Here is a 15,622-nt window from a genome sequence, read left to right as displayed (position 1 = left end):
CACAATGATAGATCAAAAGTGTAGTATGCAAAGCAACCTTTCTACGGCTCCAATGGTAGATCAAAGGAATATCAAAGATCTTACCTTCCCTTGTTTCATATACTGTGAACAACAAAGAAGAAAGGGGGTTCACGGAAACAAGAGGCCCACTGTGAGGAGTCACGGCTGAAGACGAAGAGTCCCCAGCGAGCGGAAGAAGATGCCTTTTGAAGCTGGAACACCGAGAGCAGAAGACCAAGAGCAAGAGAGCAGGGGGCAGCGATCGGGGTCCTTCCTCACTGAACCCTAGAAAGAGTCTGGCTGCCTTATAAAAGAAACCGAGGACTAAGAGAGCAGAAGACCAAGAGCAAGAGAGCAGGGGGCAGCGATCGGGGTCCTTCCTCACTGAACCCTAGAAAGAGTCTGGCTGCCTTATAAAAGAAACCGAGGAGCCACAGTCCCAAAGAACCCAAAGAAACTTTAAAAGGGCCCAGCTAAAAGCCACGTGAAAGAAATAACTTATTATGCCCTTTTTGTAAAAAAGTCCTTTTCAAATAGGAATTTGGAGCAAAGTCCAAAAGACTAATCAACAATCCTCCTCCTTGCGACAAATCATGTACCTAGTATCAGTTATGGATTGATAAAACAAAACCTCCTCACCACAAGCCTGGAAGGGCATTAACAAGTGCTCACACCAATCAAGTTCAGGAAAGTCCTGAACTTAACTGATGTAATTGGTTTAGTGAGCATATCAGCCGGATTATGAGCAGTGTAAATTTTCTAAAGCCGGACATCACCATTCTCCATCAAGTCTCTGATGAAGTGATACTTGACATTTACATGCTTAGTGCGTTCGTGATACATCTGATCTCTGGCAAGATGCAAAGCACTCTGACTGTCACAATGAATATCCAAACGGTTCTGCTCGAGACCCAAATCCTGTACCAACCCTCTTAGCCAAATAGCTTCCTTTGCTGCCTCTGTTAACGCCATATATTTTGCTTCTGTAGTAGACAAAGCAACTGTAGGCTGCAAAGTAGCCTTCCAATTGACTGCACAACCAGAGAGAGTAAATACATATCCGGTTAATGACATCCTTCTATCCAAATCACTGGCATAATCTGAATCAGAAAATCCTGTAACAGTGCAATTACTCTATGCAGAAAATACCAATCCCAAATTAGAAGTGCCTTTCAGATATCTAAGTATCCATTTCACAGCTGACCAGTGAGCCTTTCCAGGCTTATCCATGTATCTACTTACTACGCTTACTGCCTATGAAATATCAGGTCGAGTGCAGACCATTGCATACATGATGCTGCCTACTGCACTTGCATATGGCACTCTGGACATATATCTCTCATCCTCAGTCTGGGGACAGTCTGGCAGATAATTTGAAATGACTGGCAAAAGGAGTAGTGACTGGCTTGACTGTAGACATACCAAATCTATCCAAGACTTTCTTAATATATCCATGCTGAGTAAGAAAAAATCTACCCAACTGCCTATTACGATTCACGACTGATCTCCATCCCAAGTATTTTCTTTGCCGGTCCAAGATCCTTCATCTCAAATGCAGTACTGAGCTCAGCTTTCATATTTTGGATGACTGATATATCCTTGGCTGCTATCATCATATCATCCACATACAGCAATAAATAACAAAAGGATCCATTTGAAAAACTGCTGGTGATATACGCAACTGTCATATGGAGATCTGTTGTATCCATGGTCGACCATAAACTTATCAAATTTGCGATACCATTGTCTTGGAGACTGCTTGAGACCATATAATGATCTTTTGAGCAAACATACATGATCTTCCTTGTCTGAAACCTCAAAATCAGGTGGCTGTTGCATATAAATCTGTTCCTCTAAATCACTGTGAAGAAAAGCTGTTTTAACATCTAGCTGTTCCAGCTCTAAATCCTGAGAAACAACTAAAGCAAGCAATACACGAATAGAAGAGTGTTTGACTACAGGAGAAAATATCTCCTTATAGTCAATTCCCTTCCGTTGACAATAGCCCTTAGCTACCAACCTGGCCTTATATCTAAAATCCTGAGGACTGGCTCCCTCTTTCTTCTTGAAGATCCATTTGCAGCCAATTACCTTCTTGCCCTCTGGTAATCTGACTAATTCCCAAGTCTGATTCTTCTTCAAAGATTGTAGTTCTTCAACCATAGCCATGGTCCATTGTTCAGCCTGTGAACTACTAATATCCTCCTGATATGTGGTCGACTCATCACCAATAGTGTCTGCAATGCTCAGAGCATAATAAACTAACCCAGCACAAGCTGAATCCTCAAAGCCATACCTTTGTGGTGTTCTGATCTGACGCTTGGGTCTACGAGTGGCAATGCTATCAATCTGATCCTGACCTTGCATGATAACCTCCTCCTAAGTCTGTATCTCTGCATCTGTCTGCTGTTGCTGCTCATTCAGAATAAAAGTATCTTCATTTGCCTGCTGCTGTTGTGATCTGATAGTCTGATCAATATACATAACAGTCCTATCCATCTGATCCTGATCCTGATCTCTCTGAGAAGAACTAGGCTGTAGCTGCCTTAAAGGAGGGGCTATCTCATGAAATGTCACATCCTTACTGACTAAAAAACTTTGGGACCTTTTACCCCATATGCATATCCAAGAAATATGCACTTCTTAGCCCTGGGGTCCAACTTTCCATCTCTTACATGTGCATAAGCTGGACACCCAAAGACTCTGAGTACTAAGTAGTCTGCAGGTCTTCCTGTCCACATCTCTTCCGAAGTTTTCATGCCCAATGCTGATGCTGGAGATCGGTTTATAATGTAGCAAGCTGTGTGAGCGGCCTCTGCTCAAAAATCTCTAGTTAATCCAGAACTAGATAGCACAGATCTGACTCTCTCAATTAGTGTGCGGTTCATGCGTTCTGCCACACCATTCTGTTGAGGTGTACCCACTGTAGTTCTGTGTCTGACAATGCCCTCTGATTTGCAAAAGTCATCAAACTCAGTAGAACAAAATTCTAATCCATTGTCAATTCGGAAGGTTTTCAACTTTCTATCAGTATGCCTCTTGACCATAGCCTTCCACTTTTTGAACGTGTCAAACACATCATTCTTATTTCTGATAGTGTATGTCCAGACTTTGCGGGAGTAGTCATTAATAAAAGTGAGTAAATACCTAGATCTACCCTTGGATGTAATTGGGGCAGGCCCCCATAGGTCAGAATGAATATATTCTAATATACCAGCTGTATTGTGCATGCCTATAGAAAAGCTGACCTTGTGTTGTTTTCCGAACACACAATGCTCACAGAATCCAAGTGCACCAACCTTCTGACCACTTAGCAAACCATGTCTGCTCAGCTCCTGTAAATCTTTGTCTGAGATGTGGCCCAATCTCTGATGCCACAGGTGTGTCAACTGCTCAATAGAAAACTGTACTGCTGAAGCCTGTCCAACTATTGTACTACTATCCAAATAGTAAAGGGTCCCACACAATTTTCCTTTCAATAAAGTCAATACTCCTTTATTGATAGTTATTGATCCTCTACCCCATCTGCCCTCGAAACCTGCACTATCGAAAGCATGTACTGAGAGAAGGTTTCTCTTTAGTTGAGGAACATATCTGACATCGTCCAAAGTCACCACAGTATTTGCATTAGATTTAATTTGAACTGTACCAACACCTTCCACTTTGCAAATGCCATCATCTCCAAGAAGAACAGTGCCCCCCTCACATGATCTAAAAGAAGAGAACCATTCCCTATGGGGTGTCATGTGGAAAGATGCTTCAGAGTCCACAATCTAAGTATCAGGATGACTAACACTGCAAGCAGTTGTAAATACTGCATTATTATCATTACTGTTATGGCCTGCTGATGAAACTGCAACTGTTGCCGAATTTGAGATGGTTCCTTTATCCTTTTGTTTCCTCTCTTTCTTAGACTGTAGGAGTCTACATTCTGATTTCCAGTGGCTTGGCTTCTTACAATAGTGACAAACACCTGATGTTTTGGACCTAAACTTTGATCTGGTTTTGGATTTGCTTCTACCTTGTCCACCTTTCTTCTGTTCATCTCTACCCCTAACTATAAGTCCTTGAGCTGGAGTCTGAACCTAATGCTGTAGCTGTACTTTCAATCTAAGCTCATTGGATAACAAAGTAGCTTCTACCTCTTCCAGACTTATTGTCTCTTTTCCATAGAGCATAGTAGTAGTAATATGCTCAAAGAACTTTGGCGATGAGTAGATCAAGATCAAAGCCTTGTCCTCTTCATCTACTTCAACACCAATATTTGCTAAATCAAGCAGGAGCTTATTATACTCATCCAAGTGATCTTTGAGTGGAGTCCCTTCTGCCATACGAAATGTGTGCAACTTTTCCCTTAAATACAGTCTATTAGTAAGGGATTTTGCCATATATAGACTCTCCAATTTTTCTCATACTCCCTTAGCTGTATCAAGATCCACAACATTTCGTAGGACTTTATCACTCAAGCTTGAAAACAGAGTCCCTAGTGCTCTCTCATTAATCTCTTCTTTGACAGTCTCATTATCTCCTGGGATTGCATCCATACCCTTGAGGGCCTTTGCTACACCCTTTTTAAACAACAAGTATTTCATCCTTACCTTCCATAGTGAGAAGTCCCCTGTGCCATCAAATACAGCCACTTCATGCCTTATGGTAGTGGAATGAGAAACAGAAGCCGAATCGTTAGCCCTGGATGAATTTTGTTGCTCGACAGTAGCCATAACTCTGATACCAATTGTTGGGATTACTTAGGCACAAAATTGAATCTATCCAGCTTACCAATTAACAGTTATTCTCATTCAGGCATTTCACCAAACATATCACAGGCATAAATAGACAAGCACAAAGAGTCAAGATTTACGTGGTTCAGCAGCAAGTGCCTACATCCACGGGGAGGAGGAGCAATCCACTATGTCAATCATCCCAATAGGGTACAAACAAAGCTACATAAAATACCCAAAATATGGACTGCCAAATGATCACAAGAGGAGGCAACAATAAACCAAATATAAGGCAAAATAACCGATCGGACCAACCCTTCTGCAACCACAATGATAGATCAAAAGTGTAGTATGCAAAGCAACCTTTCTACGGCTCCAATGGTAGATCAAAGGAATATCAAAGATCTTACCTTCCCTTATTTCATATACTGTGAACAACAAAGAAGAAAGGGGGTTCACGGAAACAAGAGGCCCACTGTGAGGAGTCACGGCTGAAGACGAAGAGTCCCCAGCGAGCGGAAGAAGATGCCTTTTGAAGCTGGAACACCAACAGCAGAAGACCGAGAGCAAGAGAGCAGGGGGCGGCAATCGGGGTCCTTCCTCACTGAACCCTAGAAAGAGTCTTGCTGCCTTATAAAAGAAACCGAGGAGCCACAGTCCCAAAGAACCCAAAGAAACTTTAAAAGGGCCCAGCTAAAAGCCACGTGAAAGAAATAACTTATTATGCCCTTTTTGCAAAAAAGTCCTTTTCAAATAGGAATTTGGAGCAAAGTCCAAAAGACTAATCAACAGATGTTATACCATGTAGTTTCAGTTGATATGGAGTAGGTCAACATTAGTAGTTTCTTTTGCTTCTACAAATATATATCTTCTCATATTTTAATTGTGTTTGAAATTTCTTTTTGTTTTTTGAGCAATATGGTAATGTGCCACAACCAGCTGTGTTTGAAATTTTGAATAAGGATGGTTGGCATATTTTGTTCTCATTTTTTTTTTCTAATTAGTTATATTACCTCCGCGAAGCTCCACATTGTCTTTCTCCTTAGCACTGGTGCTGCTAATATTGCAGAAGTAGCAATGCTTTGAGTTTTTTTTTTTAAAAAAAAAATTAGAAGTTGAACCAATTGAAGAGATCTGAGATGGTAAAACAGCATGCAATAAAGATCATGGAGACCTTTTGTCAGGAGGATTTGTGTGCCTAATTTTTTCTTTTTTTCTCTTTTTCTATTGGTGTGGGTGAGAAGGGGGTCGTAGTACTAGTGAATTCAAATAAAGAGGAAATTAGATGTAAAAGAAATGGGAGTATGTTCTAAAAGAAGATATGAAAGACAATATAATATATATTTCTGGTAACAAGTGATGTAGGACATGTAATTGCATCAACAGAATAAGGCTTGTTGGTCATGCATAATTCTTTTAAGTGTGGAGAACTGAAGATACATTATGCAAGTCTTGTAGTGATATGTGATATATCACTTTCAACAGATGTAATTTGCTTTTTCAGTAATTTTCATCTCAAAAGGTACAAGTAAAAGTTCTCATGGCATTGATCACCCATTTTCAAAAGTGTATTATTTATAGGATATTAGAGCAAGGTTCGCCGAACTGGTACCGGGACCTATACCAGTCAGCAACCGTGATAGGTATAGTATGGGTCCATACTAAGATTCGCAATCTCGGTACTGGGCACCGTATCGATACCTTATCAGCTCGGTATGTTATGGTACAATACACCTTTCTACTAAAATAGCTTCCTAACAATTTTTCTTAATTTTTATCTTGGTACATCTCGATACAGGTCGGTACAGACAGGTACGCACCTTAGTACAGGCTGGTACTGACTTGAAGGTAAGTTTCGTACCAGTTTTCTCTTGATATTGTACTGTACGCCCTATACTGGGCGGTATGGCAGACCATAGTCCGTACAGTACTGTTTTAGGGTGAATCGTTATTTCTTTTGAATTTTTTGAATTAAAGTCGGCAAATGGTTTGCTGAATTCACTATAGCAAGTCAACAAAGCATTTACTAACTTTTGTTAAACAATGACAAAAAATAAATTCCTTCCCTTGTTTCATTTTGAAAGCCTAAAGTCTAGATGGGCTTCGTGTATGCAATACATTAACTAAATTCTCCTTCCATTAAACTGAGTGAACTGCCTTCTTATGTCTTTTTTGTAATTGGTTATAGCACAATTTCTACCAATGAAAAAGGTTATAGCACAAGTTACTGATTCAGTCGTGTACTCTTGGTGATAAATGAAAGTTAGTTTACTGTTTTTCCAAAATTTACCCTTATCAAGATCTTGAATAAATGATCCTTGTGAGAATCTATTTTAACAAAGGATGTACCATTATAAAGAATGGCAGTTGGCAAAGGAGGAACAAGTTATGGTGGTTATATTTTATTAAGATCTTTTTCGTTTCTTTGCATGTGCAGATCACATGATGGCAATGAAGATGATCGACCATGCACATGTCGGGAAGGGGAAAATAAAATCATTTACTTCTTACTGTGGTGGACTTCCATCTCCTGCTGCTGCAAACAATCCGCTAGCTTACAAGTTCAGGTAGAACTGTGCACTAGCTATTTCATTAGTAAATTTTGTAAGTCCTTATGTTAAACAAAATGTAACTAAATCTGATTCTGTTAAATCCAATAGATTCATTAAGGAATTACGGTTTCATTTTGATTGTTTGGCTTACAATTTGTGCCTTAGAAACAAATGTAGTTTATTTTACAATTTATTCTTATTTGTCTTATGCCTGGACTCTTTCAAAGTTTAGGGGAAGTCTGAACTATGTAGGGTTGGATTTTGGTTGCATGAGATTAACATTGGCCAATATGGCAGGTCTCTTTACCAACTGCCTGGCCTTCTAAGTGTTATTGTAGCCTTTCTCTTGCCTAAAATTGCCTCTGCTAGGAATTTAGCACCAGTCTGTGTCAGGATGATGCTAGATTGACTGCCATCTGCTCAATCATATTCATGGAGCCTTCTCCATGTAGAGATGTGCTCTATATTTCACCCCTTCTTGATGGGAAAAAGGGATCTGATGGTGATCTAGCAAATCTGTAACCTGACACAAGTCATTAGAAAATAGGTATCATTGTGTCAGTCATATAGTGTGATTTATTTTGTTCATGATACTCAACTCAGCTAAGCCTTAATCCCAAACTAGTTGGGGTCGGCTATTATTTTGGCAATTATGGTGACCAAAAATTTTGAATTTTGTGAAGATAGTTGCAGAGTAGTTAATTTAACTATGTAACAAGAGGATTGCTTTATAACTTTCTTGAAAACAGCATATATAACAACCAACCTACTGCAGGTAAGAGCCTCCTTAATTATGGTTGAAAGAATTAAATGTGTACATAGAGTCAAACTTATATTGTAGTTGCCTGTACTCAGAAGTATCTAATGTCAAATGTCAAAGTTGAGTGTACCAATTGAAAATTTATATTACTTTGTATTTAAGTTCAAGTTTTCAATAGGCATGTGCCGATGTCATTACGTGCTTGGCATGCACTGGCATGGAGCACTGTTGTGCAACCATGCCACATGCCTGTTGACTCTAGCATGGAATCTACCAATCTGTTCTCCATTACATGCAGAGTTCTGAACACCTTGTTTCAGAAGAAGCCCCGCCTATATCCTCTTTCTGAGGGTTTGAATATCAGAACAGAAGAAGTTGATTTCCAAGAATTCTCATTAATTTGTTTCGTTGCATGTTATGTATTTCCATTATCTGTTGCAGATTTTGGTAGGAGTTCATGCCTACGTATGTCATTTTCTTAAACACTAGTACATTAAGATTTTCTACATAGTTAAAGAGGCTATATCTAAGCTATCTAGTTCTTGCAAATCGTGGTTCTTCATGTTATGAAGGTTATTTCCTTCAGATGTAATTTTTGGGCAATATTGACATAATTAAAACCCAATAATTCTAGAATTGTTGTAATCTCTTCTTTGCTTTGCTTCCATAATCATGTGATATATTGGCTCCTCATTGACCTATTAACTGAATATAATCATGAAGGTAAGTCCTCTCTCTATATATATACACACACAAAGCAGGAAATCCTTTGGGATTTTTTTGACCCCTATTACTTCTAATGTTGTGTGAGCTTGTGCAGGCGTGTGTTTAGTCCAATATTGGTTGTGCACTAGACAGATCCTTAATATTTATATAGGGCTAAATAATTCAAATAAAACTTTCTAGCTAGCCTTTTTAGATGAGGTCTTGGATTGATACAAATGGCATCGGAGTGGACTTGGCCCATGTTCCATGTAGACTAGGGGACATTGCAACATGAGCCCTTTTGATTCGACCATAGACTGGTCTTGGTGTTTGTGGTTGGATTTTTTATTACATTTAGACCCTTAGCCTAGTGAAGGTGCCAGAGCTTAAACAAGGGTAGTATGTGAGAGCCCGTATGGGCATGTATTGAGTCCCACATTAGTTGTGTGTTGGGGAGATCTTGGATACTTATACAAGGCCAAGTAACCTAAATAAAACCTTCTGGTTAGTCTTTTTAGTGAGCTCCTGAGTTGTTGCACAAAGTCAACAATAACACTTTCTGAATAAAAATAGGGTCATGTGGCTCTCTCATTCTCTCTTGCCCTCCCCAAACGACCCATTTCTTCAAGTGAGAAAACCTTAGATCAATGGATTATTCAATCCATTCAAAGATGAGTCGCAAGAGAATTTTTTAATGACCATTAAAGATCTACTCTTCCTCCTTTCTCCTCTACCTCTCATCCCTTTCCTCTACTCCCCTCAATCTTTGTTTATCTTTCATCCCTTTTCCTCCCCTTCTCTTCTCTGTCATGTGGTTCGTAGTTTGTTTTAGTAATCTATCGAAAATAGGCCATTCAGGTGTTGGTCTACTTGTTTCAACATGCTTTATAAACATGTTGAGATTGCCTAAGGGTTCTTTAACTTGACCAAATCTGACCTGATCCCAAACCTAACCCGACATGACCTTAGTTACCGAAAGTGGGTGCAAGCAAAGAGCAGATTTTGGTGTCGATATGGTGAAACAGGTCTAAAAAAATTGGAGAAATGCTTAATTGGCAGGTGTCAAAATGAGTTTTTGGAAAGATGCCATAGCAAGTGCACCACTTTGAGTGGAAGTTATGTGCTTCTATAGACCAGACACAACCAACGCCATCCCTACATAGGACTATGACTGATCATGTTCAGTATATTTGATTTGTTTTAAAATAAAATTGTTAGGATATCTTTTCCATTTGAAAAACTGCTTTATTTTGATGCATCCACTCTTTCCAGAACTTCCATAATGTCAGAATTTTTCCCAAAATTTTTGTAACATATAATCCTTGGAAAATAAGTCCCCCAAAGCTTCTTTAACAATGTGAAGGTCATTTATAAACTCAAATTATATATCATTTAGGACTTATCATTTTGCCAAAGCTTTTCATTTAATATGAAAACCTTCTCCCAACATTTATACAGGAGAAATATTATCACAATAAATTAGCTTTTCATATGACTGTATTATTTTCTGCAATCTTTTCTGCATACCTTAATGGAATCATGAAAATCCTTTGAACCTGAGATTATGATATGTCGTATCGTACCGTATCGGACCGGATGGTACTAGACAAGGTTCGTTATATCGGTACCGGTAGGCGTACCGGTCGCCTACTGGACCGGTACGATTTCGGTTCATACTGGAATCAGTCGGTACAAATCAGATTTTTTTTTCCGCATCCGCGCGCGGGGCACTTTGACACCATAGCACTGCGCTGTGGTTTAAAAATCCACAGGGCGCGGTGCTGTGGATTAAAAAAAAATACCGTACCAGTGCGAACCGGCCGATTCGCACCGGTATGCATGCGTATCGATCGGTTCCAGCCTGAGATATCTCTGGAACTAGTTTTCACGCTGATCCAGTACCGGTTCTAGGCCGGACCGATCCGATATGGCCCGAATTGGCCGGTACAGACCGGTTCGGCAAATCTTGGTACCAGGCATACCGTACCATACCGGTTTGGTATTGGTACCAGTACTGATGGTGTACCAATTTTTGGTACGCAAAAAAAAATTCATATTGTACCATACCGATACTATGCTAGTGTGGCACCGGTACGAGGTCCGGTATCGGTACGGCGAACCTTGCCTGAGATACAACTTGACATGCATATCAAGTATTCCTCATGTTAGATTTGTGTTGTTAATGTTTGATGATATTGTTCAAACTTTGTTATAGTAACTAATTATTATTCTCTATTCAAATATTGAGATAGAATGTTGTAAGTGATTTTCTTCTTTCATGGTTTAGTTGGAGCCCAGCTGGTGCAATTCGTGCAGGGCGGAACTCAGCCACTTACAAATCTATGGGGAAGATTGTTCATGTTGATGGTGAGTTGTTGGTTACAAAAAGAAGGGTATTAATATGTCATCTGTCATATCCTAGACAAAAGGATGTTACAACTTAGTAATTGTGAAAGCTGAGAACATCATTCTGGCATAATAATTGTGAACATCAACTTCAGATTTTGTTTGAGAAACCAGAGTATAATTCTTGGGAATTCACATTATGAAATAAAATACCTCAACATTCCCTCCTTTTGGCTGCAGTAATCGCCATATAAAATTTTAAGTAGACCTCCATAATAATTTCCTTTGTGCCAATATTACATGAAATATACATTGAACTCGAGCAATAAGAATTATCTGAAATGCTATATCATATTGCATTAGAAAATTGTACAATGTGCTTTTAGACAACTTCATGCAAATAATTGATTCATTAAATCTTATTTAGGAGGCAGGCCATCACTGCTTCCACATCCATGTATACTCAATTGAAGGGTCTTCCATATTCAAAGTGATGCTCATACAACTCAGCTACCTGGTATAGTGGAAAGCATCTTAACTTGTCTAATCATCGACTTCCCTACTCTTTTTAACTTCATGCAGGAAATGAACTTTATGACTCAGCAACAAGATTTCGCATACCAGAACTTCCAGCCTTTGCTTTGGAGTGCCTCCCAAACCGGAACTCATTACTATACGGGGACTTATACGGAATCACCAATGAGGCATCAACCATATTTAGGGCCACCCTCCGCTATGAAGGTAAGTTATAGTCTTTATTTTCTATAGGAAACAATGTTTGTCATTTATTCACTATAGTGGTGTCCGTGCAGGTTTTAGTGAAGTAATGGCAAGTCTAGCAAAAATTGGTTTTTTTGATGCTGAACCTCATCCCATGTTGAAAGGTGGTCAAAGACCAACATTTAGTGCCTTTCTAAATGGACTTCTCAACACCAAACACTCTTCTCCAGTGAATGGTAACAACCCGGAAGGATCAACTGGAGATGAAAAGGAAATGGTTAAGAGCTTGATTCTGAGTGGGCACTGCAAAGAAACGACGACAGCAGTGAAGACGATCAAAACTATCAAGTTACTGGCTCCTGCTCATTCATGTTGAAATTTCTAGTATTTGAACACTTTTACATCTCACTAACTTATAACCATTATGAATCAGGTTCTTGGGACTTCATGAGGATGAGGAAATCCCGGTGGCATGTTTGAGTGCATTTGATGTTGTGTGCTTGCGCATGGAACACAGATTAGCCTACTCCAGCAAAGAGCAGGTAAAATGATTTTGTTTTTCTTTTTTGAGTAACTATGCACTTCTACATCCACTATTATTAATACAGTAAGGTTTATGTTTGTTATCTTCAGTTTTATTGTCTGAAATTTTGTAACATCGTTACATATATGCTGGTTGAATAGGACTATGATGGTCCTAATACAAGCATTAGAAAAATTTAATGGCGCAATCATCTTAATACAGCAAAAAGCAGTGACCTTTCATCTTAGATGTTGATTGATCACTTTTTGTTGAACCAAAACAAAATTATATAACCATAGATATTGAATCTTCTACATACAACTGAAGTGATCTATATTGCAATATGAAAATTAAAACTGTGGATCACCAGCAAAAGAGGGTTAGTCTGCTCCTGTGTGAAGTGTCTCATGTAAACCAATCACCTACTTATCCGCTGCAAATGCACATTGCAAATCTGGTAAACACCTTTAAGAAGTTCATGTTTGATAAGTGATTTCCCAACACAATCAAAAGCGCCTCGGAATAATTTTAACAATGAGGCACCTCAGAATATCTAATAATGGCACCCGCCAATGGAGCTTAATGTTCTTCTCCAAACATGTACATTTCAGTTCCTGTATGATTTGTCATATTTGCTTCCCACTATTGCAGTTGCTTTTATAAGCATCCTACAACTCATGTTGTTCCATGTATGCATATATCGCGGAAGTTGGATTGGTACATTTTGCTATCAGACCTCAGTATATTTGAACGGGTTTCTGAAATTTTCCATGCTTATTTCACCTCATCATGTAGGATATGGTGCTTTTACATCATGAAGTGGAAGTGGAGTTTCCTGATGGCAGACCCACTGAAAACCGCCAGGCTACCCTGCTAGAATTCGGAAGGGTGCAAAATGATGAAACAACAACTGCAATGGCTCTTACAGTTGGGATTCCAGCAGCAATAGGAGCTCTGGTAAATCTCCATTTGATGCTACTAAACATGGCAGGCTTAATTAAACCAGCAAAATATTATTCATTTTCCCTGCTCTTACTTTTGCAGCTCTTACTTCAGAACAATGTCCAGAGGAGAGGTGTAATTAGACCTCTCGAACCAGAAGTCTACTTGCCAGGTTAGATCAAATTAATTCCTGGAGTAAATTCTAGTCTTTGGATGTTGGTACTTGCACTATATTGATGAGTTATGTGTGACTTGGCAGCTCTGGATATCTTGGAAGCATCTGGTATAAAGCTTATGGAGAAAATTGAGACCTCATAAATCAAATTATAGATGACCAGCTTCCTTGAAAATGTTGTAAAGTTGAACACAATGTCATTTGAACATCTCTAAGGAGTCTCAAGCACACAAGGAATTCGAAAATAAATATCATTATAAATAAGAAAGAGCTACTCCAATATTAGCAACTACTGTTTTAAGGTGGCTGGACAAGCTTTTATCAAAAGAAATGTAAATTCACAAATCAAATTCTATCAAAATATTCCAGCAGTGATATAATTTCTCAAGACAATGATGAACAGAATTAATTCATGCAAGTTCAGCATTTGCTACTGGTCTTGTGCAGTTGGTGGTTTTTATTAGCCTCATGAATTGGATGGTCTTCAAATAATTTAATTTTGAGACATGTTTCAAGCATCAGAGGAAGCTGTAACAAAAATAAAATAGATGAGACGTTGATGGCCTTGGCTCAATGATTACTAGAGTAAATTTTTGCAGTCAGCTCCCATAGAAATCAACCTGTTCAAAGTTTTCTTTTTATCATATTATAAGTTGAGGGAATCATGTAAGACTTGGATTGGGCTATTCCCCTTTTCCTAGTAAGGTAGGAAAGAAGATTTTCATGGCTGACCCAGTTTAATGGCTTAAAGTTATTATATATGAATGGCTTGCTAGGCCTGCATTTGACAAAAATTGGCCAGGCTTGAGCGTCACCTTCACAGGGAATATGTCGCCGTGAGTTCGTCTCCATGAATCATTCTGAATGGACTCTAACTAGTTCTTTCGATAGACCCAGTTAGAGGTAAAATCAGGCGAGTTAGCAGTTTTGATCAGCAAACCATTCCAAATATAAAATTGACAGGCATATTGATTATTGAAGTTGAATCAGGAAACAATTACACCATCCAATTTGTTTGAAAGGGTAAAATTATGATTTCAGGTTTCTGAAATTCTTTTTGTTGTTTTATTAGCATGATGGTTATTCATGAGGTGCTTTTCAGGTTATCCACGTTTTATTAGAAGATAATCTTGCAAGACTGTGGTCACAGAATTTTTTTACAGGGAGCTAATGAAAGATTGTAGGGCAGAGAATAGCGTTCGGAGGGAGGGGCATCAGGTATCCTGCTGTGCTGAACAGCCAAATGTGAAACTCGATCTTGATTGGCTAATTTTATGTTAAAGCACCATTATAGCTCAACAAAATGTCAAAAATCACAAATGTTGGAGTTATATAGAAGTTTCATGGAGCTACCAACTTGCTAGTAAATTTTCTTGACAGTTGTACACAAGACCTAGATTCAAATGCCACAAGTTATATGTTCAAATCCCACCATTTTCAGAGTTTGGGAAGTTAAAAAGGTATCCCTATCTTATTGCTCTTATTTGCAACCTTTTTTTTTTTTTTTTTCAAAAAGTGCTTTTTACATGATGATCTCCACCTTTCGTATGAAATGGCAAGAAAGCCCCAACCTTTAGACTTTTCATGTAGTCACTATATTTCTTTGAAAAGATCCACATATGCCTACTTGCACTATCGTGGCACCATATACTTAATACTAGTTCTATTTGCACCAACATTGGCACTGCATGCACTAATATCTTCATAACATATGCTAGTTTTAGCATTATGGTATTCACTCAAGGATTTAATAACACATAAATTATCAAATAAATAAATTATATGAGATGGAAAAAAAGAAAGAAATGCAAGCAGATTGAACTAGTGTAAACTTTAGACTACTTGAACCGGTGCAATATTGCTTACATACTCTCAAAACTACTTCGGATGAAACACGTAGTACTGTATGCGATGACAAGAGTTTCTAAATATTGGAAAATATATTTGCATAAATGGCCATCACATTTCTATATTTGCAAAAAGCAGAGTTTTTATTTTCCTTTTTTTAATACAATCGATCTTTCTTGAATTTTTTAGCCATATTCTTCCTTGTCAATTGTCATCATATGATGTGATGCATAGACCCAACGGGACTTATGCACATGTTATGCACTACATATGTTTAGGCTGTGCACACATTTGGACTTACCATGTCTAATAAGTTATTCATGTTTAAAT

General features: G+C 38.5%; 1 protein-coding gene across 5 annotated transcripts in view; it reads left to right on the top strand.

Annotated features, from left to right (window-relative positions):
* Positions 1 to 13,870, top strand: part of LOC103716942 (lysine-ketoglutarate reductase/saccharopine dehydrogenase bifunctional enzyme) — a 69,176-nt gene extending 55,306 nt beyond the window's left edge. For all 5 annotated transcript variants that reach the window (XM_008805152.5, XM_039116327.2, XM_088721574.1 and 2 more), the window contains 8 exons: positions 7,159 to 7,288; positions 11,026 to 11,105; positions 11,667 to 11,825; positions 11,897 to 12,152; positions 12,238 to 12,346; positions 13,123 to 13,284; positions 13,372 to 13,441; positions 13,529 to 13,870. In XM_008805152.5, coding sequence (XP_008803374.1) covers positions 7,159 to 7,288; positions 11,026 to 11,105; positions 11,667 to 11,825; positions 11,897 to 12,152; positions 12,238 to 12,346; positions 13,123 to 13,284; positions 13,372 to 13,441; positions 13,529 to 13,587 — 1,025 coding nt within the window. In that variant the 3' untranslated portion in view covers positions 13,588 to 13,870. The remainder of the gene's footprint in view (positions 1 to 7,158; positions 7,289 to 11,025; positions 11,106 to 11,666; positions 11,826 to 11,896; positions 12,153 to 12,237; positions 12,347 to 13,122; positions 13,285 to 13,371; positions 13,442 to 13,528) is intronic.
* Positions 13,871 to 15,622: the final 1,752 nt, after the last annotated feature.

The sequence above is a fragment of the Phoenix dactylifera genome, chromosome 5, assembly GCF_051530095.1.
Source record: "Phoenix dactylifera cultivar Ajwa chromosome 5, Ajwa_hap1_PhDact_Kaust_v1.1, whole genome shotgun sequence".
Taxonomy (NCBI): domain Eukaryota; kingdom Viridiplantae; phylum Streptophyta; class Magnoliopsida; order Arecales; family Arecaceae; genus Phoenix; species Phoenix dactylifera.
This window is presented reverse-complemented; position numbering and strand designations above follow the sequence as displayed.